The sequence below is a fragment of the Zalophus californianus genome, chromosome 11 (genome assembly GCF_009762305.2).
Source record: "Zalophus californianus isolate mZalCal1 chromosome 11, mZalCal1.pri.v2, whole genome shotgun sequence".
In the NCBI taxonomy this organism is placed as follows: Eukaryota; Metazoa; Chordata; class Mammalia; order Carnivora; family Otariidae; genus Zalophus; species Zalophus californianus.
The window spans coordinates 32,006,357-32,033,744 of NC_045605.1; the positions used below are offsets into that span (position 1 = coordinate 32,006,357).

At 37.0% G+C, this 27,388-nt stretch overlaps 1 protein-coding gene across 2 annotated transcripts in view; it reads right to left on the reverse strand.

Annotated features, from left to right (window-relative positions):
* Positions 1-27,388, reverse strand: part of ARHGAP42 (Rho GTPase activating protein 42) — a 307,182-nt gene that overhangs the window by 129,115 nt on the left and 150,679 nt on the right. For both annotated transcript variants that reach the window (XM_035723017.1, XM_027580564.2), the window contains exon 4: positions 5,856-5,927. In XM_035723017.1, coding sequence (XP_035578910.1) covers positions 5,856-5,927 — 72 coding nt within the window. The remainder of the gene's footprint in view (positions 1-5,855; positions 5,928-27,388) is intronic.

The window sequence follows — 27,388 nt, forward strand, 5'->3', positions numbered from 1 at the left end:
TAGAACTTGTTGACAACTGAAGGAAAAGTAAGGTGATCTACAAAATCCATACTCTACGCTATAAACCACAACTTTTTTAGATTGTTCCCACAATGAGTCCAATGTATACCCATTAAATTAGATTAATAACTCAGTCAAGTGGCAAAAACTTTTTAATTTGGAATAACTAAAGTATCTGTAATCCTTCTAGATTCTCTAAGTCATGTGTATATTTGAGACAGCAAATTAGACTGGAGCCATTTTTTGCATTATAGAAATCTAAGACTGTGACAAATTAATCATGACAATTCTCCATAAATTTTAGATACTACATGCTAAAATAATTATATATGCAAGACATGTTTAAAAATAATAAATGCTCAGAGACAGAACCAAACTCTACTATGGAGAAAACAAAGGGACAAGAATCATTGGGTTCCATTACAGTCTTCAGTATAAAACCAACATAAACAAAATCAAGTCCTATTGTGAAATGACTAATATCATATTGTTTATTTTTCTATTAAAACCATAGAACAATATTCATATGATTTCCATTAAGGTCTACTTAAAAATGAAAACCAGTCTTGAAAAACATTTCCCATACAAATGAAAATGTCTTTTATGGGCAGTATTTCTCAAGTCTCTTAACCTCTACTGAAATGAGTCGGTATTAAGTGTCTACTGTGTGCTGAGGAAAATTAAAAATCAAACGACATACAAAATACATTAACTAGGCTTGATTCAAAGTGGGCAAGTTTGAAACATAACAAAGTGGGCATACTTGAAACATTTTTATAATTTAGATACATTTCTCATTGAATCATGTTTGCTAAAGGTAAGGAAATTAAAATATTTCACAAAAGAGTATTCTAAAGAACAGTAGTGGAGGAGTCAAAACACTATTGATCTGAGGAATTGAGTTCTAGTCCTCACTGTGCCAATAACCAGCTGCTCAGTCTGTTTATATGTGGAAAATGAGTCCTTGGTCTCCTGAAAGTCAGTTCCATCACTTAAAATATGTAACAGACTGGTACATATGTTATGTATGTTTACACTATTTCTCCTAATGTATCTGTCTTTGAGTAGGAACTCAGATACGGAGCACTACTTATATTTTAGAGTCTGCCAGTTTATGTAATAACAGGTGTAGATAGGACTTAAAACGGATTCTCCCTGGGGACAAGGAGGAGCTTTTGAATGCAATTAAATATAGTTGTCAATGTATACAAAAAGTGTACAAACAAGTTATCCATTTTGCTCTGTTATAATGCTGCTCTGGATATATTTCTATTGTGAAAATTTTAGTTTGCATTAAATCATTCTGCATACCTATTCTCTCCTCATTTTTAGAATTGAAATCGTCAGTGTAACAGGATACAAATTAAAGAAACAAAACATTCAATTCTATACTCTGACACATGTAATGTCAGGCCTGCAAACAATTCCATTCTGCATCTATCAGCACACTATGAACCTCTACATAAATACACTTTTGCAACTGTTTATAGATTTTATCTATTCAAAAAATAGGAACCACCTCCTCTATCCTTTAGTTCAGCAACCCCCATCATTCATCTTTGCTAATGGTTTTCAACGGTGCTTGTTCTCCACAACTGTAACTCACACAGCAAAGCATCAGGTGTCTCAAAGTCCATGGAACAAACTACAAAGGAAATGTTTGTGGTCAATAGACTTTGTCCACTTCAGTTAAATAGGATCACATGGTTGTGAGGAGTGGGCTACTTAGACTCAGCATCTTCTACTTGGCCCAAGCTGAAGAGGTCATGACTACAGTGGAAGAGTCTACACGTAACTGATGCTCTTGTTTTCCAGCTAACTCATTAGCCTGAACATCCTTGCTCAAAACCTCTACGGTACAGACTGTAAAAAGCAGCAGTGTCATTTGGAGAATTAACTCTATTTACCAACAAGAAAATACATAGGTAAAACAAGGAATAAAGCAATAGAAAAAATAAACACCTTCAAATATTTTCATTTCTACCATGATATTTCTGCAAAACCAAAATAAAACTGACTCATACATATATTTCAGAAGAAAATGCCTGGTTTTTAGTCACTTTACTGAACAAGGATTACTTAGCAGCTTACAAACAATTTAGTACTAAGAGCATCAGGCAGATAAAGTACACAGAATTACTGCAACCAAAAAGCCAAGTGCAATAATATTAACTTCAAGATTTCATTTGAACTCATTTAGAACAGCAAGTTTAAAATACCTCCCCCAATGACTAGGCAAAGGCAGAGTACACTGTGTGTGCTCTCAGCTGATATGCCCAGCAACTGAGATATTTAAAAAACAATAATAATAAAATAAAATATAAAATAAAATGGGTATAATTATGCATGTTATTTTAACTATAGCTAACTTAAAACTTGAATAATCCATACACATGTAAAATCTATTTTAGATGGACCATAACACTTCGGATATTCTGTACTAAAGAATTTTTCACAGAGCTTTTTAATTTTTTTATTAAAGGTTTTTATTTATTTGAGAGAGAGAAAGAGAGAGACTGTGCACGTGCACAAGGAGGAGGAGAGGCAGAGGGAAAGACAATACTGAAGCCAACTCCCCAGAGCATAGAGGCCCCACACAGGGCTCGATCCCAGGACCCTGAGATCATCACCTGAGCCAAAACCACAAGTTGGACTCTTAACCAACTGAACCACTCAGGTGCCCCACAAAGCTCTTCAATTTTATTAAAATATCATTGAAGTGAGACATTATAAATTGGGGCTCCAAAGTAAAGTAAAATTCCTTAATTTCAGATACATAGTCTGACTTCCTAGCTCTGTGATCTGTTGAGATTACCTCATCATTTTCCTCATTGTGAAAGCAGGTATAACACCTATACTCACCTCACGGGTTGCTTAGAAGAACCTAATTAAGTCACAGATGTAATAGTTCAGTGAAAACCCCTAAAATTATCATTGTAAATAAAGATTAGCTACTACTATTCTTTTTTTTAAATTTTATTTATTTATTTGACAGAGAGAGACACAGCGAGAGAGGGAACACAAGCAGGGGGAGTGGGAGAGGGAGAAGCAGGCTTCCCGCCGAGCAGGGAGCCTGATGTGGGGCTCGATCCCAGGACCCTGGGACCATGACCCGAGCCAAAGTCAGACGCTTAACGACTAAGCCACCCAGGTGCCCCTAGCTACTACTATTCTTGAAAAAACTTTTCCTTGTTCTGAGCACATTGAACATTTTTCTTTTCTTCCTATTTCTGCCCTTCCTTCTCAACCTCCTTATCTGTCCTGTTTTTCTCTCCCAAAACATCAAATGTTAAATTCTCATATTATAGAGAACCTAGGGTCCTCTTCTCATTCTATTCTTTGCCAGAAAAAATCTAATTTTACCTCCCATGATTTTAATTACTAACTAGAAGACAATAATTCCCAAATGTGTATTTCTAATTCAGATCTGAATATACACGTGCCAACTTAACATCTCCACTTGGGTGTCTTGGTGGAACTTCAAACTCATTATGTCTAAAAGCAAATTCACCATTTTTGCCACCCAAACATAAATGTTGCCTATCTCAGTAAGTCACTCCAAAAATCACCCAATTATGCAACCCAGGACCCTAAGAGTAATCCCTGAAACGTCCTGTTCCTTACCTCCCAGTATGTAACCCATTTCCTACCTTCCCCATTTTACCTCTGAAATACATCCCTTTGTCTCCACAGCCACTAGCACCTTCTGAATCTAAAGTTACTATCCAATAGCCTCCAAATTGGTTTTCCCAAAGCAGTCCTACCCCTCCATCCCAGCATGACATGCAACATTTAAAATGCAAATATAAAAATATAAAACGAAACAAAATAAAATAAAACACAAATATCACTCCTCTAGCTACAACTTTTCTTTGGCTTGTCAGTACCCTCAGAAAAAGGAGCAAAACACCACAGATCATTAACAAAGCTGTGCACATGCCCTTTGTCTCCGTTGTCCTCTATATTCCTAACATCCTGGACGTTTTTCTTCTAAAATGCTAGGCTCTATCTTCCTTTAAGGCCTTTATTCATACCCACTGTGTTCCCTCTTTGGGAATATGAAAGGTTTTTCCCTTCCTGCCCCTGAACCCCCATTTCTAGCTATTTCTTTATCATTTAGTTTGCTGTTTAATCAATACTTCCTCCAGAAGGTGTTTCCTGGTTCTCTGGACAAGGTCAGTTTTATTAATTACACTCTCACAAAGCACTCTTCACTCTTGAATCACAATCCTCAGTGCATTTGTAATCACTCTGGAGTCTGCTTTCCACAAGAGATAATAAGGGACACAACAGCAGGCAAGCCTGTCTTGTTTACAACTGTATCCCTTAATCTTATCAAACACCATGCTTGCCAAAAGTGCGACAACTATGATATTGATAAATGTTGGCTGAATTAATTAACATAAAAAATGTTCTGGTTTAGTCCCTAACTTGATACTGGCTTATAATTTTTAGAGAAATGCACATAAAACTAATTCAAGACAGACTGTGCTAGCTCTTTACAGTAAATAAGCAAAAAAAAATTGCCTGATTCTGTAAGAAAGATAATCAGTTCTGGAAGAGGAACAAATATGAAGAAGGCTTCTTTCTAGTGCTGGGGTATGAATGAAGCCATGGAGAGCTACCACGACCTCAACAAGCAAACAGCAAAAAATATTCCAGGGAGACAGAGATTGGGGCAAAGCCATAGACCTAGTCAGGGTATAAAGAGAGACTGTGAGAAGACAATGTGCCTGAGTGGGGAGGTGTGCTGAAATATAGCAAATGGGCACACTGTGAAAAGTTGGAAAGCTTTCATTATCAGAATCAAAGTGTCTCTCAAGGAGAACCACTGAAAATTTCATCACTGAAGAATGATGAAGACAGCAAAAACATGTTAACCGATTAAGATTCAGGTGTGGAGACCAACTAGTAAGTGATTTCAATATTTCACGTGTAAGGGAAGGAGGAAAGGAGGAAAAATGATTCTGCAAAAGAATAAACAACATTGCTCAAATGGGGAAGGGGTAGACCATTGACTAAATGGAAAATCAAAATAGAGAAAAGATGGAGGAAGGATGGGAAATGATGATTTCTGTTTTGGAAACCCTAAATTTTATGTCCTTATATAATGTTGACCAGATAAAGTGTAGACCCAAGAAAGAAGATGCAATTTCAAAAATTATTAGGCTCAGGGAAATTTTAATCGGTCCATAATCAATTAACCATTAATGCAAAGTCTTGAGAAACAAGTCAAAAGTTATTTCACAAACACATTTTTTTAAAGACTTATTTATTTGAAAGACAGAGCATGAGCGGGAAGGGCAGAGGGAGGAGAGAGATTCCCAAACATACTCCATGCATGGAGCCCAACACAGGGCTTGATCTCAGGACCCTGAAATCATGACCTGAGCTGAAACCAAGAGTGGGACACTTAACCAACTGTGCCACCCAGGCGCCCCTCACAAACATATTTTTATTAATAATGAAAAAATACCAAAAAAATAATAAAAGGTCTTTTATAATTACTGCCTGAGTTTTCAATATACCTTATACCTAATTTTTATTTTGTATGGTTAGGGGAAAAAGCTCCTCAATTTTATCTTAATTTCACGCTCTTTAAAATAGTTAATTTCCTACAATTGTTGGGATGCAAGGAACTCACTTATAACATGCTGACTTTCTCTATTCAGTAGAAGAATATCCTTCATGTTTAAAAGAATTCCAGTCTTTGTAATAGGCTCTGTGCAAAAGTTAAAAGTGATGTACAGAATTTTTTAAAAGGTCATTCTAATTTCAAAAATGTTAACATCTGAAAGTATGTCATCTTTAATTATCAAGAGGATATCTGAAGAATAATAAAATATAACACTTACTTTTGCTGCACCTATCTGTTCTTTGCGAAATTTCTCAAGTGGAGCAATTAATACATCATTAGCGTTTTGAATCTGAAATTAAAAATGAAATACATTAACTTCTGTATAATTTCATGCAAATATTAAAAAACAGATAGCTCCTTTATTCAACATACTTCAGTAAACAGCTTTTGTTCTCTTGTTGGCTTCTACAAATGAAATAAAAATACCTTGCATGTTGTATAGTATTTTCTATTTTATAAGGTTGTTTTCACAAATTATTTTACTTAATTCCAACAATAATGTGAAAAATGGAAAAGTACACATGTTCAGATCCTAGTCTGAAATTTAATTTCATATTCTAAGATGTAACTAAGAAATAACAGATATTGAATTACAAATACCTTTAATTACACTGGTTTAATGCAGTCACAGTTTAAGCATCATTTTAAAATTGAACCATATAAAGCTCTTCTATTTGCCCTTTATAATGTTATTCTACAGCTGCAAATAAAACAACGCTCATTTTTTTTCTACTTAATTCGATTTCTTACACTTGGGATTTGCCTGAATGTTCATATATTTCCAACCCTACTATAATAGTACCTGATTTCATTTCAATGAACAGTATTTTAGCCCCAAACTCCAAATTAGGATTTACTAACACTTTAAAACAGATAAATATTTTAATTTGGATCTGTGAGAATATTGTGAAGAAGGTGTTTTCAGTGTGGGAGCCAGGAACTGAATGCAAGGGACAGACATTTCTAAGAAAAACAGTATGCTGGGAGGAAATCTTCAACTGAAAAAACCTTTAGAAAGCATTAAAATTAAGCATAGGATCTTAAATGTTCTCAACACACACAAAAAAATGATAATTATGTGACAGCATGGAAGTGTTAGCTAATGCCCTGATGGTAATCATTTTGCAATATATACATGTATCAAGTCAACCTATGCACCTTAAACTTACATAATATTATATGTCCATATCTCAATAAAACTGAAGGGATATTTATAGTTAACAAACAAAATTTATAGTTTACCACTGTGATAATATGATCTATTATATAATTAGCAAATGCTAAGATGAAGAGAAAACCCTATTTTTAAAATATATAACTATTTTAAAATAGGTTGAAGAATATATAGGAGTTCCTTATATCATTCTTACAACTTTAACGTAAGTCTAAAATTATATCAAAACTCTAAAATTTCAATGAGTGTTTTACTTTCACTTATTTTCAATGAACTTACTATTCTCTAGTCAAGTTTTATTTCTCAAATTCCATATCTAAATGCACAAAGATAGTATACGCAAAAATAAAAACTAGAGCATTAGGGCCTTCCATGATTATCATCCTCCAATTCGCAGAAAAACATGACAGATCTTGAAAAGAGGACTTAAACTCCTTATATAAAGACATATAAAGTAGATCAACACTCAAAATCCTTTCTAAGACATCAACAACAGACTGTAAATACCTCTGACATCCATCACCTAACACCCATTTTGTGAGCTCAGACAGGCATCCCTCCAGATACACTGTGAAGGTATCTTTATAGAGAGAGATGATTGGAAAGTAGCAAAGTAGCTCACTTTTAATTCTCACGCTCTAAATCTTCTTTGCCCTCATGAAACCCCAAATACGTATGCATGCACACACACACACACACACACACACACATCTGCTTTTAAACTTAAGATTTGCATAAGGTGAAAGACAGTGTCATGAACACTTATGTGTAATTTGGAAAAATGATAAGAATAAAGACTAACATTTATTGAATGTTTATGTTATGCTGGAAACAAGCATGATCTAATATTTAAAGTTAGTGAATTTAAACAGGGAGATATTTCTCAAGTGGCAAAAAGTCCAATAATAAGGATGTTGAATAAGATGATATGCAATATATAGCACAAGTACGTATATTTAAAATCAAGAATACCTGGGTTTAAATTGGGGCCTGTTGCTACAAACTGCTGTTTAACCATTCTGAGCATCAGCTGCAACATCTACCCCAGAACTTAACTTGGTTCTAGGGACTAAGATAATGAATGTAAAACACTTAGTTCAGTGTCTTAATATTGATATTAATAGTGCTCAAAATTTATAGCTTTTGATAACTCCAAACTGATATAGATAATTAATCTCATTCTGTATTTACCTACTGAATAGACTTCTGTATCTGAATCTACAATATTACCCTTTGATTGAAGTGTATATATGTGCACATTATGAGAAGGTATTTTCCCATAAAAGTCCTGAAAGACAGATGGCCTGGGCTCTCCCATATCCAATCACTAGGTACTTATGTACATGCCAAGCACATTGCTGAGGTCTATGATAAAGGGAAAAAACCAAGGCATGGACTAAACCTTCCAGAAATTTAATGTCTATTTGAGAAGAGAGAAAAATTTTATTCATTCAACAAATATTTGATGCTCTTAAAACACTGCTAAAATATTTGGAAAAATTGAAAGACAAAACTGATTAGCTTTGCATGATAAACTATGGAGAACTCCTTATAAATACATCAGGATTTTGACACCAGTAAAGATCCTTGAGAACTAAATGAGTCAAGGTAGGATTTGGATGATAAATGTGAACTGGATACACTGAAGAGACAAAAATATTCTAGAAACGGGGAACACCATAAATAAAGGCAAGGGGGTAGAACTAAGCCTGGTATGTGGGAAGGGAGAGTGCAATGCAGAAAAAGAAAGCAATTTATTAAGCACTCATTAAGAGTAAATCATGACTGTGAGTGCATTCACCTAGTTACAGACCCTCAGTTAACTTTTGAAAAATGGGAATCTAGAATGAATATGAAGTATGTCAAACAGTTCTGGCACATAACATGCTTTATAGAATTAATACATTATTATCAACTAACAAGAACATTATCTAGCTGGAAAAAAGTGTATATATATTTTTAGTAGGAAACTTAGTTAGAATAAGGAAGAGATACCCATAATCTAGGAAGAACAGTCTTAACGTGGAATCCCTGCTGGGTTCTAAACAGAAAATTCATGTTGTAAAAACCTGTACTAGGAAGCCAGTAATATGTGGGATCGTTTGAGAATGAAGAGATGCCAGGTGAATAGATGGGAGAGGAACTCAAGTTTGAAATAATTAGGTACTAGGATCAGGTACCTGCAGTGTTGAGGAACTGCTAACAGGGAATGGCAGTGTTCTCAGAAAACAGAAAAGGACCCAGAGGGAGAGGAATCAAAGGGGACATTAAGAGGTTTTGCCTCAGGCACTGGAACTTTGGCATCACATTAAGAGCTAGGGTAAATGAGGTAAAGAGTATGTTTGATGGAGAAGGAATAAAGATGATGAATTTCACTTTGGATCTACTATGTTCGATGCTACGGGAAGACTCAAATATTTTGGCAGAATATGCCATCTCAAAATAACAGACTTAATCAATATGAATGAAATGTTTTTATTGGGAAGAGAAGGATTAGGAAAGGGGCTAATTGATAGATCCATGTATTAAGACATTGGCACCACACTCGTATCCAATGGTTTCAATCTCTGCCATATGTAAATATGACCTGGGAATAAAACAAAACCTGAGGATATGACACATGAGATGTGAATTAACAACCACCCTATGAGGCAATTATTATTTCTTAAACCAATTTTCTTCATTTTTTTCTTTTGTTTTTGGATTTGTTCGTTTTTCTCCTTTCTTTCTCCTACTCTCATTCTATTAATGTGAAACTGAAGGAATAAAAAAAATAAATCTCAGTGTTTTCATCCCTATACCTCTCAAGGTGTTTATAAAAATTAAAGGAGAAATACACATATATTTAAAATAATAAGCACAGATTTGACATATGATAGCCTTTCAAAAAATGTTACCTTCTTCACAGAATTTGCAGTGTCTACCTCATGTCCAGTCTTAAATTTCCCATTTTTTTTTTTTTAAGATTTTATTTATTTGACAGAGAGACACAGCGAGAAAGGGAACACAAGCAGGGGGAGTGGGAGAGGGAAAAGCAGGCTTCCCGCATGCTGGGCTCGATCCCAGGACCCTGGGATCATGACCTGAGCCGAAGGCAGACGCTTAACGACTGAGCCACCCAAGCGCCCTACATTTCCCATAATTTAAAGTGTAGTTCTTCAAAGGTAGAAACTGAATTGGAATTAATTTAACAGAACAGTACTGATCTACTGGATAGATAATAGTTAAACAAGAACCTATTTTTTTCCATAAGCCAGTATAACATATGTGTGGTTTTATATCTCAAATACTATGCTTTTTGTGTGTGCAGTCAATGAACCGCTGTTCACAACATGTGAATCTAAACTCAAGACATCAAAATGGAAATGACAACAACACTTTTCAAAGGGCATGAAGTGGATTTACAACCCAATGTGGCTGCTTCTGATCTTTACTTTGTACATCCCCCAGGGAATGCATGCTTTTCATCCCCACAAACTGGTCAATCACATGGACAAAATTCTTCAATTCTGAAGTGATCCAAGTGTAAATTAAAGGTATTTAAAATTTTAGCAGGTTTAAAAGAGGTACTGCTGCTACTGCATAATAAAGGAAAATGACATACAAAATGGTAGAAAACTATAATTAAAAAGTGAATCAGGGTACAACTCTGGTGACTTTATTTTCATAAGGTCTAAAAAAAAAAATCTAGAGAAATGAAATTTTGGCTCACATGGAACTTTTTCTCCCCAGATTTACACAAGAGGCTTGATGAAACTTCTTCCAGAAGGTAATTCCAGGTTAGAGGGAGGGCAGGGGGTATCAAGTCACAGAGTTCAGGAGATTCAAGATCCCATAATATTTGTGGAATGTGTTACTTTTCATGAACTTACTAAAAGGCTTTAGGAAAAATACAAAACCAATTTTAATATTCTCCCTAGATATTGATAATGTAAAATCTTAAAAAGGTCTTATTTCAGTAAATAAGATATAATCAAACTTACTATCTTATAATTATTTTTTTAATTTTTTATTAACATATAATGTATTATTTGTTTCAGGGGTACAGGTCTGTGATTCACCAGTCTTACACAATTCACAGCACTCTCCATAGCACATACCCTCCCCAGTGTCCATCCCCCAGCCACCCCATCCCTCCCACCCCCCTCCACTCCAGCAACCCTCAGTTTGTTTCCTGAGATTAAAAGTCTTTTACGGTTTGTCTCCCTCTCCGGTTTCATCATTTCATTTTTCCTTCCCTTCCCCTATGATCCTCTGTCTTGTTTCTCTAATTCCTCATATTATGAGATCACCATTTATAATTCCAAACTCTGGGTACAAGCAACCTATTTTTATAGATATTGGTCCATTTTAAAAATCAAATTATCTGCTATTTCACTCATTTTCTGTAGCAGAGAAGCAAATCTGATATTGGATAATACTTTACAATACTACATTTACTGAGTGAGCACACTTGAACTGTGGGTGCAAGTGTTCCTTACATAAAGCCAAGCAATTAAGTTTTCACTCACCTTATCTTTTGCTGTTTCAAGTGGTTCTAATAAATAGCCACCAGGGAGTGCTCATAAATCACTCATAAGTAATGACTAGAAAAGTTTTTATGTGATTAGATGAATAATTCTCCAAATACATTTGTGTGTGTGTGTGTGTGTGTGTGTGTCCAAGTATACACGAATTATAATTTTCTATAGACCATGGATTTCCAACTGCTATCCTATTTTTATTAAAAATTCCTATTTTGGGGACACCTGGGTGGCTTAGTTGGTTAAGCATCAGACTCTTGACTTCAGCTGGGGTCATGATCTCAGGGTTCTGGGATCGAGCCCCATATCAAGCTCTGCTTCTCTCCCTCTCCCTCTGACCCTTCCTCTGCTTGCACAGGTGTGAGAGATCTCTCTCAAATAAATAAATAAATATTTTTTAAAAATGCCTATTTTTTTAAAGATTTTATTTATTTATTTGACAGAGAGAGCATGCACAAGCAGGGGGAGCAGCAGGCAGAAGGAGAAGCAGACTCCCCACTAAGCAAGGAGCCTGAAGTGGGGCTTGATCCCAGGACACTGGGATCATGGCCTGAGCTGAAGGCAGCTGCTTAACTGACAACCACCCAGATGCCCCCCAAAATTCCTATTTTTAATGCTTGTTTTTCACCGTTGAAAAGCTTACAATTTGTGTGACCAATGAAATGAGCAGCAATGGAATAAAACAAATCTGAAAGGTAATTCTTACAATTTTACTTATTCTCCCCTTTCCAGGTTCTGGTTAAAATCCATTGTTGTTGGTACCAGTCACAGCCCATCACTAATCAGTGAACATAGTGTCCCATTATACTTAACCTAGTCAATAATATCAGGATAGAAGACCACAATTTTCTACCCCAAACTTTCAAAGTACCAAACGACTCAAAGTTTTGAAAACAAGATTTAACAATATTCTGTGGTGCTCGCTAAAGCAACTGCTTGAGAAGGCTACAACAGATGATGCCATTTACAGAAATAAAACCTGGATGATATAGCTCATTGCAAAAATAATTTCCTGTTGAGATATCTATATAGCCAATCCACACACAGTGGAAAGATCGCAAAGGTATTTCATGAGTAGTTAATTCAGAAGATACCTATAAGCAGTCTGAGATAAAAAAGGGATAAGGATTATTTTCCTTAGCATTTGCAACTGGGAAAATTAGATCACAGTCCTAATTTGGGCTTATAGGCAAGTATCTCCCCTCTGCCTTCTTCCAACTCCTATCCTATTTCTTCCTTCCAAACAGCTTCTCAGAATGAAATTCTTGCAAGTGGTCTAGCGCTAGCCTGAGGCTCACTCCTCCATCCTGGTCAAGTTACTCTTCAAAGCCACACAAGAGACAGTCCTTCTCTTGGGTCAATAAGCCCACAGATCTTCTAAACTAGAACTCCAAAGCCAAACTCACATAAGGTGTAAAGGATGGATATATGAACAAGACCGTCATATAATAAGTGATACAAAGTCAAAGACTAAAAGCTTTACTTTATATCCTTTAATGTAAGCAAATTACTCTGAAAAACCATGTCTTCACCTAAACAAACGAACAAAAAAAAGTGCAATGTAAGGTTAGCTGGGTACCACTGTAATACATTTAATTTCAACCTGAATGTCACTTGCTACTTCAGTACTGAATGTTTTGATTCTACTTATTAAGCCAGTGTTCCATTATGAACCCCACGCCATTGGACTTCACCTGTTTAGATCCAACACTCATTTAAATTTAATATTACTTTCATATTGTCTTTACTTTTACCAGTAATGATACTTTTCTTATTGAAATATGCTAGGCAAAGAAATTTAAACTTTTGGAGAATGATGCTTTATGAATTGTCCCTTCTTTCTTTCTTTCTTTCTTTTTAAGTTTTTATTTATTTATTTAATAGAGAGAGACACAGCGAGAGAGGGAACACGAGTAGGGGGAGTGGGAGAGGGAGAAGCAGGCTTCCCGCGGAGCAGGGAGCCCGATGCGGGGCTCGATCCCAGGACCCTAGGATCATGACCGGAGCCGAAGGCAGATGTTTAACAACTGAGCCACCCAGATGCCCTGAATCCTCCCTATTTCCAAAGATAGGAGGTAGTACACTCTTCAGGAGAGTGCATTAGTTTCTATTTAATTGTTGGTTTATACCCTGACAACTGTGCAATCTTGGTCAATTTATTAAAACTTTCCAAGTCTGTTTCCCTTTATGTTTAAGGATGATAATATGCTTATTTACAAAGATTAAATTTTATATTTTATGTATAATGATCATAAATATATTAGTATAAAGTTGTACTTGCTTCCTCTTAAATTCATGATTTCATGTAGGCCAATTATAATGCAATACTATTTTTTTTAAATGAAATAGGAACTTGCTATTGGATTTCTAGTGTAAGAGTGGAATTTCATCAACATATACTGAATGTTAAGACTTCTTAAGTGGAACAGAGGGCAAACAGCAAAGAATCCTCTATCTTTCAGAGCTTATAACTATCCCAAATAACTCAAATTAAAGTTTGCTATTTTTTAATAAAGCCATCTATACTCATAAGATGAGTTCTAAGGAAGAATTGAATATTTTCATAGAATCTAGCTAAGAAAATGAAAGAGAGGGATAAATTGCAAAATTTCATATAATCCACTGAGATCTAATAATATCATAACTCTAGGTTGTACCAAATGAAATTCTCTGAATCTTGAGTTATTTGAACAAGAAAGGGAAGTTATTTTTCTTAGGTTTTTGTTGCTCTTAAACTACTTTTGCATTATTCCCTCTTACCCAGCAATCTCTAATGGGAGGTTACACTAAGAATATTTTAAAGCATTCAAGCACTGTGGAAAACATTTTAAAATACCAGCTATAACCATAACATATTGCCTGCTCAAAACCTGTGTCCACTTATTATCATCCTGATTACTACTTGAACATTTATAGTTCTAAAATAAAGAAGACTGAAAAAAAAATCAGCAAAAAGGTCAAACTGCTTTTCAGCTATAAAAAAGAGGATACGTATAAGCGGAGCAAGATGGCGGAGGAGGAGGAGACCTGGATTTCGTCTGGTCTCAGGAATTCAGCTGAATAGGGATCAAACCATTCTTACACCTACGAACTCAACAGGAGAACGAAGAAGAGAGTAGCAACAACTCTCTGAACAGAAAAACGACCACTTTCTGGAAGGTAGGACGTGCAGAGAAGTGAATCCGAGGCGATATTCGGGAGGATAGACGGTGGGGGAGGGGGCCTCCGTCAGCTGCTTCTGACAAGTGATAGAGCCGCGGAGCACAAAATTGGAACATTTAGAAGTCGGCTCCACGGAGGGACGTCGCTCCACTGGCTAAGCGGGGGGTGGAACCCTCACGGGACACTGTGGTCTCAGAACCCTTGGAGTCACAGAAAGACCAGGGGTGCCTGAGTGCGGCAGAGCTCCCAGGTATCAGAGCGGGGAAGCCGGCTGCAGAGACAGAGCCGAAGCGCGGCTTCTCAACTCAGGGATGCCATAAACTGTGATCCGCAGCCCAGTCGGGCCACTGCTCCTCCAGCAGCGACCCAACAAGTGGCAGAGCCCGGGAGACTCCCCTTCCTCCCCCGGGAGGAGCGGCGCGGGAGCACACTGCAGGGATCTGCTGGGGAGACGGGAGTGACTGCTTTTCTCTGGGGGCACACTGAGGAACGGGGCCCCAAGTTCTCAGCTCTTCTGGGCGGAGATTGAAAGGCCACCATTTGCACCCTGGTCATCCAAAGCTGTACCAAGAGCTTGCGGGGAACAAAAGCTCCTGAGAGCAAACCCGAGCAGCTTGCTTAGCCCTGACACACAGGGCGGGGCAATTCCGCCTCCGGCAAAGACATTTGGAAACCACGGCAACAGGCCCCTCCCCCAGAAGATCAGCAGGAACAGCCAGCAAGCCAAGACCAACTTTACCGCTCAAGGAGAACGGGAGAACTCCAGCGCTAGGGGAATACTGCACGTAGAATTCATGGCTTTTTTTACCATGATTCATTAGTTCATCAAAGTTAATTTTTTTAACTGTTTTTTTAATTTTTCTTTTTCCTCTTTTCAACCAACATCTTATCAATCCCTTTTTTAAAAAACCATTTTTTATTTTTCATTTTTAGAGTCATATTTTATCCCTTCCTAGTAGTTACCCTTATTTTTGGCGTATATATATAAGTTGTTCGCTCTTTAAAATTTTGAGATACAGTTTCTTCTAACAGATCAAAATATACACTAAATAACTAGTGTATGGCTTTGTTCTAGTCTCCTGCCTGATCACATTCTTTCCTTTTTTCTTTTTTTTTAAATCTTCTTCTTTTTAAAAACAACTTCTTTTCTTATCAATTCCTTTTATAAAATCTTTTATAATTTTCATCTTTACATTCATCTTCCATCCCTTCATTGTATCAACCCTTATTTTGTACATATATAAATCTTTCTTCCTTTAAAATTTTACCAGGCACTTTCTTCTGACAGACCAAAATACGCACAAAATCTACTGTATGGCACTGATCTATGCACTAGCCTGATCATATTTTATCATATTCTGTTTTTTTGTTTTCTTTTGTTCTGTTTTTGTTTTTATCTTTTTCTTTTTCCTTTTTTTTTTCTCTTCTTTCTTTCCCTTTCTTGTCTGCTGGCTTCAGGTCTTTTCTGATTTGTATGGAGTATATTTGCTGGAGACGTTGTTAACCTATTAGCATTCTGTTCTCTCATTCATCTATTCTCCTCTGGACAAAATGACAAAACGAAAAAAATCGCCTCAGCAAAAAGAACAAGAGGCAGTACCGTCAGCCAGGGACCTACTCAATACGGACATTAGTACGATGTCGGACCTAGAGTTCAGAATCATGACTTTAAAGATACTAGCTGGGCTTGAAAAAAGTGTGGAAGTTATTAGAGAAACCCTTTCTGGAGAAATAAAAGAACTAAAATCTAACCAAGTCGAAATCAAAAAGGCTATTAATGAGGTGCAATCAAAAATGGTGGCACTAACTGCTAGGATAAATGAGGCAGAAGAGAGAATCAGCGATATAGAAGACCAAATGATGGAAAATAAAGAGGCTGAGAAAAAGAGAGATGAACAACTACAGGATCACGAGGGCAATTAGAGAGATAAGCGATACGATTAGACGAAACAACATTAGAATAACTGGGATCCCAGAACAAGAAGAAAGAGAGAGAGAGGGACAGAAAGTATACTGGAGCAAAAAATAGCAGAGAAATTCCCTAATGTGGGGAAGGAAACAGGCATCAAAATCCAGGAGGCACAGAGAACCCCGCTCAAAATCAATAATAATAGGTCAACACCCGGACATCTAATAGTAAAACTTACGAGTCTCAAAACATAGAGAAAATCCTAAAGCAACTCGGGAGAAGAGATATGTAACCCACAATGGTAGAAACATTAGATTGGCAACAGACCTATCCAGAGAGACCTGGCAGGCCAGAAAGGACTGGCATGATAACTTCAGAGCACTAAACGAGAAAAATATGAAGCCAAGAATACTATATCCAGCTAGGGTGTCAGTGAAAATAGAAGGAGAGATAAAAAGCTTCCAGAACAAACAAAAACTAAAGGAATTTGCAAACACGAAACCAGCCCTACAAGAAATATTGAAAGGGGTCCTCTAGCAAAAAGAAAGCCTAAAAGCAGCATGGATCAGAAAGAAACACAGACAATATACAGTAAAAGTCACCTTACAGGCAATACAATGGCACTAAATTCATACCTTTCAATAGTTACCTTGAGAGTAAATGGGCTAAATGCCCCAATCAAAAGACACAGGCTATCAGATTGGATTAAAAAACAAGACCCATCCATATGCTGTCTGCAAGAGACCCATTTTAGATCCAAAGACACCCCGACATTGAAAGTGAGGGGGTGGAAAACCATTTACCATGCTAATGGACACCTAAAGAAAGCTGGGGTGGCAATCCTTATATCAGACGAATTACATTTTAAAACAAAGACTGTAATAAGAGATGAAGAAGGACACTATATCCTACTTAAAGGGTCTATCCAACAAGAAGATCTAACAATTGTAAATATCTATGCCCATAACATGGGAACAGCCAATTAGATAAGGCAATTAATAACAAAAGTGAAGAAACACATTGACAACAATACAATAATAGTGGGGGACTTTAACACCCCCCTGACTGAAATGGACAGATCATCTAATCAAAAGAGCAACAAGGAAATAAAGACTTTAAATGACACACTGGACCAAATGGACTTTACAGACGAATTCAGAACATTCCATCCCAAAGCAACGGAATACACATTCTTCTCTAGTGCCCATGGAACATCTCCAGAATTGATCACATCCTAGGTCACACATCAGATCTCAACCGGTACCAAAAGACAGGGAATATTCCCTGCATATTTTCAGACCACAATGCTTTGAAACTAGAACTCAATCACAAGAGGAAAGTCAGAAAGAACTCAAATACATGGAGGCTAAAGAGCATCCTACTAAAGAATGACTGGGTCAACCAGGAAATTAAAGAAGAATTAAAAAAACTCATGGAAACCAATGGAAATGAAAACACAACTGTTCAAAATCTTTGGGATACAGCAAAGGCAGTCCTGAGAGGAACGTATATAGCAATATAAGCCTTTCTCAAGAAACAAGAAAGGTCTCAAATACACAACCTAACCATACACCTAAAGGAACTAGAGAAAAAACAGCAAATAAAGCCTAAACCCAGCAGGAGAAGAGAAATAATAAAGATCAGAGCAGAAATCAATGAACTAGAAACCAAAAGAACAGTAGAACAGATCAATGAAACTTAGGAGCTGGTTCTTTGAAAGAATTAACAAGATTGATAAACCCCTGGCCAGACTTATCAAAAAGAAAAATGACCCAAATCAACAAAATCATGAATGAAAGAGGAGAGATCACAACCAACACCAAAGAAATACAAATAATTATAAGAACATACTATGAACAACTCTATGCCAGCAAATTAGATAACCTGGAAGAAATGGGTCCATTCCTAGAGATGTATCAACTACCAAAATTGAACCAGGAAGAAATGCAAAACCTGAACAGACCTAGAAACACTAAGGAAATTGAAGCAGTCATCAAAAATCTCCCAAAAAACAAAAGCCCAGGGCCAGATGGCTTCTCAGGGGCATTCTACCAAACATTTAAAGAAGAATTAATACCTATTCTCCTGAAACTGTTCCAAAATAGAAGTGGAAGGAAGACTTCCAAACTCGTTTTATGAGGCCAGCATTACATTGATCCCAAAACCGGACAAAGACCCCATCAAAAAGGAGAATTACAAACCAATATCCTTGATGAACATGGATGCAAAAATTCTCACCAAAATACTAGCCAATAGGATCCAACAGTCCATTAAAAGGATTATTCACCATGACCAAGTGGGATTTATCCCTGGGCTGCAAGGTTGGTTCAACATCCGCAAATCAATCAACGTGATACAATACAATAACAAAAGAAAGAACAAGAATCATATGATACTCTCAATAGATGCAGAAAAAGCATTTGACAAAGTGCAGCATCCTTTCTTGATCAAAACTCTTCAGAGTATAGGGATAGAGGATACATACCTCAATATCATAAAAGCCATCTATGAAAAATCTACAGCGAATATCATTCTCAATGGGGAAGAGCTGAGACCTTTTCCCCTAAGGTCAGGAACGCGGCAGGGATGTCCACTATCACCACTGCTATTCAACATAGTATTAGAAGTCCTAGCCACAGCAATCAGACAACAAAAAGAAAACAAAGGCATCCAAATCGGCAAAGAGGAAGTCAAACTCTCACTCTTTGTAGATGATATGATACTGTATGTGGAAAACCCAAAAGACTCCACCCAAAAACTGCTAGAACTCATACAGAAATTCAGTAAAGTAGCAGGATATAAAATCAATGCACAGAAATCAGTGGCATTCCTATACGCCAACAAGACAGAAGAGAGACAAATCAAGGAGTCGATCCCATTTACAATTGCACCCAAAACCATAAGATACCTAGGAATAAATTTAACCAAAGAGGCAAAGGATCTGTACTCAGAAAACTATAAAATACTCAGGAAAGAAATTGAAGAAGACACAAAGAAATGGAAAAACGTTCCATGCTCATGGATTGGGAGAACCAACATTGTGAAGATGTCCATGCTACCTAGAGCAATCTACACATTCAATGCAATCCCCATCAAAATACCATCCACTTTTTTCAAAGAAATGGAACAAAGAATCCTAAAATTTGTATGGAACCAGAAGAGACCCAGAATAGCCAGAGGAATATTGAAAAAGAAAAGCAAAGCTGGCGGCATCACAATTCCGGACTTCCAGCTCTATTACAAAGCTGTCATCATCAAGACAGTATGGTACTGGCACAAAAACAGACACATAGAACAATGGAACAGAATAGAGAGCCCAGAAATGGACCCTCAAGTCTATGGTCAACTCATCTTTGACAAAGCAGGAAAGAACGTCCAACGGAAAAAAGACAGTCTCTTCAACAAATGGTGTTGGGAAAATTGGACAGCCACATGCAGAAGAATGAAACTGGACCATTTCCTTACACCACACACAAAAATAGACTCCAAATGGTTGAAAGACCTAATCGTGAGACAGGAGTCCATCAAAATCCTAAAGGAGAACACAGGGAGCAACCTCTTCGACCTCAGCCACATCAACTTCTTCCTAGAAACATCGCCAAAGGCAAGGGAAGCAAGGGCAAAAATGACCTATTGGGATTTCATCAAGATAAAAACTTTTGCACAGCAAAAGAAACAGTCCACAAAACCAAAAGACAGTGGCCAGAATGGGAGAAAATATTTGCAAATGACATATCAGATAAAGGGCTAGTATCCAAAATCTATAAAGAATTTCTTAAACTCAACACCCAAAGAACAAATAATCCAATCAAGAAATGTGCAGAAGACATGAAAAGACATTTTTCCAAAGAAGACATCCAAATGGCCAGCAGACACATGAAAAAGTGCTCAACATCGCTCAGCATCAGGGAAATCCAAATGAAAACCTCAATGAGATACCACCTCACACCAGTCAGAATGGCTAGAATTAACAAGTCAGGAAATGACAGATGTTGGCGGGGATGCGGAGAAAGGGGAACCCTCCTCCACTGTTGGTGGGAATGCAAGCTCGTGCAACCACTCTGGAAAATAGTGTGGAGGTTCCTCAAACAGTTGAAAATAGAGGTACCATACAATCCAGCAATGGCACTACTGGGTATTTACCCCAAAGATACAAATGTAGGGATCCAAAGGGGTACGTGCACTCCAATGTTTATAGCAGCAATGTCCACAATAGCCATACTGTGGAAAGAGCCAAGATGTCCATCGACAGATGAATGGATAAAGATGTGGTATATATACACAATGGAATATTATGCAGCCATCAAAAGGAATGAGATCTTGCCATTTGCAATGACGTGGATGGAACTGGAGGGTGTTATTCTGAGTGAAATAAATCAATCCGAGAAAGACATGTATCATATGACCTCACTGATATGAGGAATTCTTGATCTCAGGAAACAAACTGAGGGTTGCTTGAGTGGTGGGGGGTGGGAGGGATGGGGTGGCTGGGTGATAGACATTGGGTAGCATATGTGCTATAGTGAGTGCTGTGAATTGTACAAGACTGATGAATCACAGATCTGTACTTCTGAAACAAATAATGCAACATATGTTAAGAAAAAAAAAGAAGAAGAAGATAGCAGGAGGGGAAGAATGAAGGGGAGTAAGTCGGAGAGAGAGACAATGGACTCTGAAAAACAAACTGAGGGTTCTAGAGGGGAGGGGGTGGGGGGATGGGTTAGCCTGGTGATGGGTATTAAAGAGGGCACATTCTGTGTGGAGCACTGGTTGTTATCGATAAACAATGAATCATGGAACACTACATCAAAAACTAATGATGTAATGTATGGTGATTAACATAACAATAAAAAATTATTTAAAAAAAAGAAGATATGTGAAGGTCAAAGTAGAATTGACTTCTTACAAGCTACTTAAATACTCCAAACATCGTACACATACATTCATCATAACAAATACTTTTCTTTTTATTTTGCCCAGAAAGTATGCATTTAGGAAAACATTTTATGGAATATATGGCTGTATTACCTTACCTCAAAGGTCATACAAGTCAGATACTGAAGTTTAATCTACCTGTGAGAACACAGGTAACGTAAGAAGTGCGCAATGGGTTAAATAATCACTCCTGAATTTACTGGGTAAAAACATTCTGCAAAATTACTGGTGAGGTGACTTCAGCCAGTCCTCTGCCTCTGGAATTCTCGGAAAATCCCGGGATCTATTGAGGTTGTATACATCTGTGGTATTGCCATTAGTATTCAATGATGCGTCCGAGTTTGTTAACACCGTGGAGATGGCCACTGATTTTCCTGTAACACAGCTGTCCCATGTACTGATGTCCTAGTGCTGATGTGGAAGGAAAATATACCTTCTCCCTTCTCCCCACATCAAATATCAAAAACACTGTATATCTTGAGCTGAGTCAGTTGTGGCCTCAGGACTTTTTTTTTTTTTTTTTTTGGCCCAGGTTTTATCCCCTAGTCAGAGTGGCTTTATGGGGGGGGGGGGGGACCTTCAACAAATTGATAATTTATGTAATCCAATGTTTATCTCCTACCCACCCTACTTTTATTCCTATTTCTTCTAATATTTCTCTACCCTTCTCAGTATTCACTACTAAAAATATCTTTGGAGAGAGAAATTAAAATCACTCATTTGTTTTAAATTCTTCATTTGTGAATTTAAGCAAGCTTCTAATAGTCTTTGTGAGTTTATAAAAGAAATGAAAATTCATTAAGTAAATTCCCAGAGTCAAGTTATTTTTCAGCAATTACATCTTAGTAGCTGAATGTTAATGTATTTTAATTACAATTGCTCAGTATTTCTGTAATGGCAGATTGTTAAAACCTTAAGAAAGACTTAAGATATCCCAGTGTATATGCAATTTCTTAAATTGCTTATTCCAATTTTGCAATAATGGGGAGAGAATAGAAGTGAAGAAGAGAACACGGGAGAGAAGAGAAGGGAGGAAGGAATTAGGCAGGACAGAAAAACATAGAAGCAAAGCAGAGACTAAACCAAACTAATACAGGGAGTGATAGAGAAAGTATAGGAAGAGAGACTGGGGGCTAGTGGTGGGCAGGAGCAGGCTCACAGTGGCTCTAGGGAAACACTGTGTATCTCTTCCCAGTCTGTATTCATTCAATGACGTGGGGCTGAAGTCAGCTGAGGTGGAAGTATTTACACCAGGGAAATCAACAAGCATTACAAATCAGGGTTATGTGCACATACACACGCATGCACGCACACACACACACACACACACACACACACACAAATACCTAAGTGCTGGCAGTTAAACTTTTCCAGCACATCAATGCTTAGAACTAAATGTGTATTTGGAAGACACCAATATTAAACTACAAAGAGTGGGAAAGAGTGGTAACTATAGAAGACTCCTTTTATCTAGTTTTTAAAGCATTTCTTTCAAACATGTACCTGTGGGTATAACATTTCCAATTCTGTATGTCTTTTCCAATACCCAAAAGATTAAACTCTTTTGTACTTCTTCACACCTAAACTTTTTTATGCAAAGCAAGGCTTTTGAATTACTGGCTTCCAAAGCAATACCTTGAACAAACTTCTACAATAGCACTGATGATAAACAACAGTTTTAGCTTCCAAGTCTATCTGAGTGATAGCAGGTTTCTGTGGTCCCAGGTTGAGAAGGATCCTGAGGCTGAATCTCGACATTGAAGGAATGATCACAAATGTTGGTTATAAACATCTCTTACTAACAAGAGTGACAGTATTCATGCTGCATATGTTATATAAATATAGATAAGGTTATCTTTCCATTCCTGTAAAGGTGGAGATAATGTCTTATTGATTTTTTAACAACCACTGTCTAGCAAAATCCCTTGCCACAGTAGAAACTCAACACAACCATTGGTAACTTTGATAAAATTATTTCTGACAGCCATAACGGGCACCTGCAATAAGTTACTATAGCAAATACTGTTCCTCATCGTATTACTGAGGATGGCAACAAACTATTTTTGATAATTAGTATTTCTATAATATGTAGTGATATATGCTGTATAACATATGTAGCAATCAGTATCTATGTAAGTAGTGATGGGAAACTACACTCATTGATATCTTTAGAAAAAGACTCAGTCACACACAAAAAAACAACTATTAATCTACAATGACTTTTTTCACACAAGATTCTTTACTTATAAATTGGTTTTGCAGGGAAAAAGAAGTACTACTGTACTTCGAGTCAAAACTTTGGAGGGCAGACTGTTATCATACAAATGGCCATAGTGGCCTAAAGGGGAAAGAGCATTAACTCCTCAAAAGTAAGAGATGCAAGTCACCCTCCAAATTCTCCCTACTCCTTTCTTCCTTAAGGTTGATTTCACTACTGTGCTGAACCGAAAACTCAAAAAAGAAAAACATGGTTCTACTAGATCTTAGCTGGGAACGAGGAAAGGGGTTTGGGGTAGGGGAGTATATTGTAGAATAATAGGCCTAAAAGCATGAAGAGAAAAGCGCACAGGTCACTCCCATCAGGTAAATGGGGAAATAGATTCTAGAGTACACATATAACAATAATTACTGAACATTTACTACGGGCCAAGAGAATTCTCCTTCAATTCTTACAACAGATTTACAAAAAAAAAAAAAAAAGTGCTATTATTATTCCTATTTTACGATAAGGAAATTGAGACCCAAAGAGGCTAAGTAATTTGCCCAAGGTCACACACAAATAGCTGGTGGCAGTGCTACAACATGAACCCCGGCATTCTGACTCTGGAGTCCATACTCCTAACTACTCTGCCAATCCTCATTATATCACTGTCAGATAATAAAGAATATACTGCAGGACCAAAAATAAGACTTGCCCCCACAAGCCATGCTTGTGAGTATGCCTATCATAAAGTAAAAACCAAGGAAAACAAATGACCTGCAGAGTTAGTGATGAGATTATTTTCCTGTTCTAATTTCTAAACCCGTATATGTAGAGATATTTTTTTCTCTATTACTCATCTTCTTTGAAAAAATGATATGGACTTTTTATTGCATCCCCACTTTCACTATTGTGCTGATGCCATATTTATATATGTGATAAAAAGTCAGGCTGAGTTGAGTAATAATGATTTTTCTTGGCTTATGAAATGCTTAGTTGTAATAATGTAATGGTGATGTGAGAAGCAGCATGGACACAGGAAAGATTAGTAACTATTAATTTAAAATAGGAACATTTCCCCCATATAATTCTACCAATAAAAGTTAGGGAAATGAGAAAAATGGGTATTCTTTCAGAAATATAACCACAGTAGTACTGCCTTTTCCTCCTTCACTTTCCCTGGTACAACACGTAGGATGTTTATGTCACATACTATCTTGATATAAACAAACAGTAAACACTGTAATTGGAACTTGTATGGTTAACAGAAAACAACACCAGAAGCTAATACACACACATACAGTGTATCTTTCCTATAAACTAATCCAGGAGTGACTGCTTGTATGTGAGTATTTTAAGGATCTCTGGGGGCTAAGAGGAAGAGAAAACCTTTTGAAATAAATAATTCCTTAACTGAATAAACCAACAAATTGAATCACAGTGCTAAGATAAAACCAAGAAAAATTAATTAAAAGAGAAAACTTCAGGGCTTTAATACAAAATTACAGAAGTCCGTGAGTTCCCAAAAGTTATCAAAGTCCTACAATTTAGCAAACAAGAGGTATGATTTATTTTGCAAACATTTTCTTTTAAACTTTCCCAGGCATTTGAGCACAGTCTCTTAGTCATAGCTAAGAATTACTTCTCAAATAAAGTCCATATGTTTTAACTCTTGTCCCTGGTCTTTTCCAAAACCAGATCTGGTCATAAACCATGAGCCGGTTTTCCACACTGTACAGCTGTCAAAAACTTTTCTTACCCGATGAACTAAAGAACCTCTTTCAGCCCTTTATGTGAGGTCTTTTATCATGTGCAGTAAGAATTATGCGTCAATACTAGAGAAATTCTCTTTACAAAACATGACAAAAAACATTAAAAAATATATGCTTTTCCTTATCTGTGAAAAGTATGTCCCAAAAGACAACACAATCATTTAATAAATCATTAACATCTGACCTCCTTTGGTCTTATCCTCTGGCCATCAATTACTTTCAATTCATAGAACTAGCTAAAAAATGTTTATGATTCTTCTCCGGAAAATAAAGCTTGGAAGTTTGGAAAGGACTTCCCTGAAACATTCAGACTCTGGTGCATTCATGATGATGTGTACAACCTGATATAATGCAAAGCAGTAACTCTATGTTAAGGGACACCTAAGTCATCCTATATGAAATTATGAAAAGGTATGGAGAAACAATCTCTCTCCTCTCTCTTTTCCTTCCTCTTAAAAAACTAAGAGATAGTGTATTTAGCGGAGAAGAAAACTTAGCTCCTGTGATGCCCAGTTTACGTAAGCAAGAAGTGTATTGATGCTGGTAAAACCCTAGTTCTTATCTCAACATCACCCAGGTCTCTACACAGAACACTGACAAGCAACTCCCATTACTGTGACTGCTGAAAATCACATCCTGTTCCCAACTTTGGGCTTTTAGGAATTCTTAACACAGTCTAGAATATGACTAAAGTTAAGACATTTTAATTAATCTAAAAATTAATTAATCTGAAACTACTAGATGAGAAAATGCACATTTTCAGATAATTCAAGAATACAATAAAACTGGACTGTAAGTTACAACAACAAAAAAATAACTTTGCACATAAACACAAAGCTAATGAAGCTTCCACCTCACCCATGCTAAGCATATCATCCTGAGAGCATTCAGGTATATCTTAAGTTGTCTTCTTCAGTGGCCTTCTGACCTAGTAAGCTTTCAAGAATTCTCTTGCAGAGTAAAAGGGGCAGAGACAGACTCAACCAACTTACCTTTACCTTACATTTCAAGATAAAACTCTACACCCTACCCATAGGTGATCTAATGTAGTTTCATGCTTCAAATATCACATAAAGTGATTGATGGCTTATAAATCTTGTCTGCAGCCCAGATACTTCTGCTAAACTCCCTTTCTGTAAACCATGTGTTTGTACCATTCCCAGAAGCACCTCAAAAACACACCCTCAAGATATGTCCCAGCCTTCACCCAATCTCTCAGTTTCTCTCTTCTCAATGAATGACACCAAATTCAGGCAGCTGCCCCATGGCCCCAGACTCCCACCTCTCCGTCTTCCACCTCCTAGCCATGATCTCCCCACTGCCTTATCATGCATCCCATCATTTCTCCAGGATTAGAACAACATTCATCTTACATACCTATAAACACCCAGTTTCACAACCCACCCAAATCTAATTTTCTATACAGCTGCCAGAAGGTCTATAAGAGTATGTTACTTCCTAGCTTTTATCATCTCTCCACAATCTTCAATATAAAAGACATTTCCTTAGTCCAGTATCCCACAATCCTTAATGAAGAAGCCCCTCACTAGTTCCTTACAACTTTTTCTGCTGTCACTTCTATGTGGCAAATCTTATCTCTCACCATATAACACAATTTATAAAGCCTAGCTCAGGTTGTGACCTTTTCCTTAGTTTTCCTTCCCTGGTTCACTTATTCATCCCAATCTAAATGTTTCTTATTCTTTAAGCTTCAGCCCAAGTGTCATGCCCTTGGTGAGCCTTCCTTAATATTCCCACTGTAAGTTAGCTGCAGGACTGTGATAATACCACAGCAGATCACAGAACTCTGTAAGCCACACTGTACCAATCTGTCTTCCCAAAGAAATAAGGAATATTTCTTTTTTTATATTCTAATTTTTATTGTTATCTTAATCACCATACATTACATCATTAGTTTTTGATGTAGTGTTCCATGATTCATTGTTTATGCGTAACAGCCAGGGCTCCATGCAGAGTGTGCCCTCTTTAATACCCATCACCAGGCTAACCCATCCCCCTACCCCCCTCCCCTCTAGAACCCTCAGTTTGTTTTTCAGAGTCCATCATCTCTCATG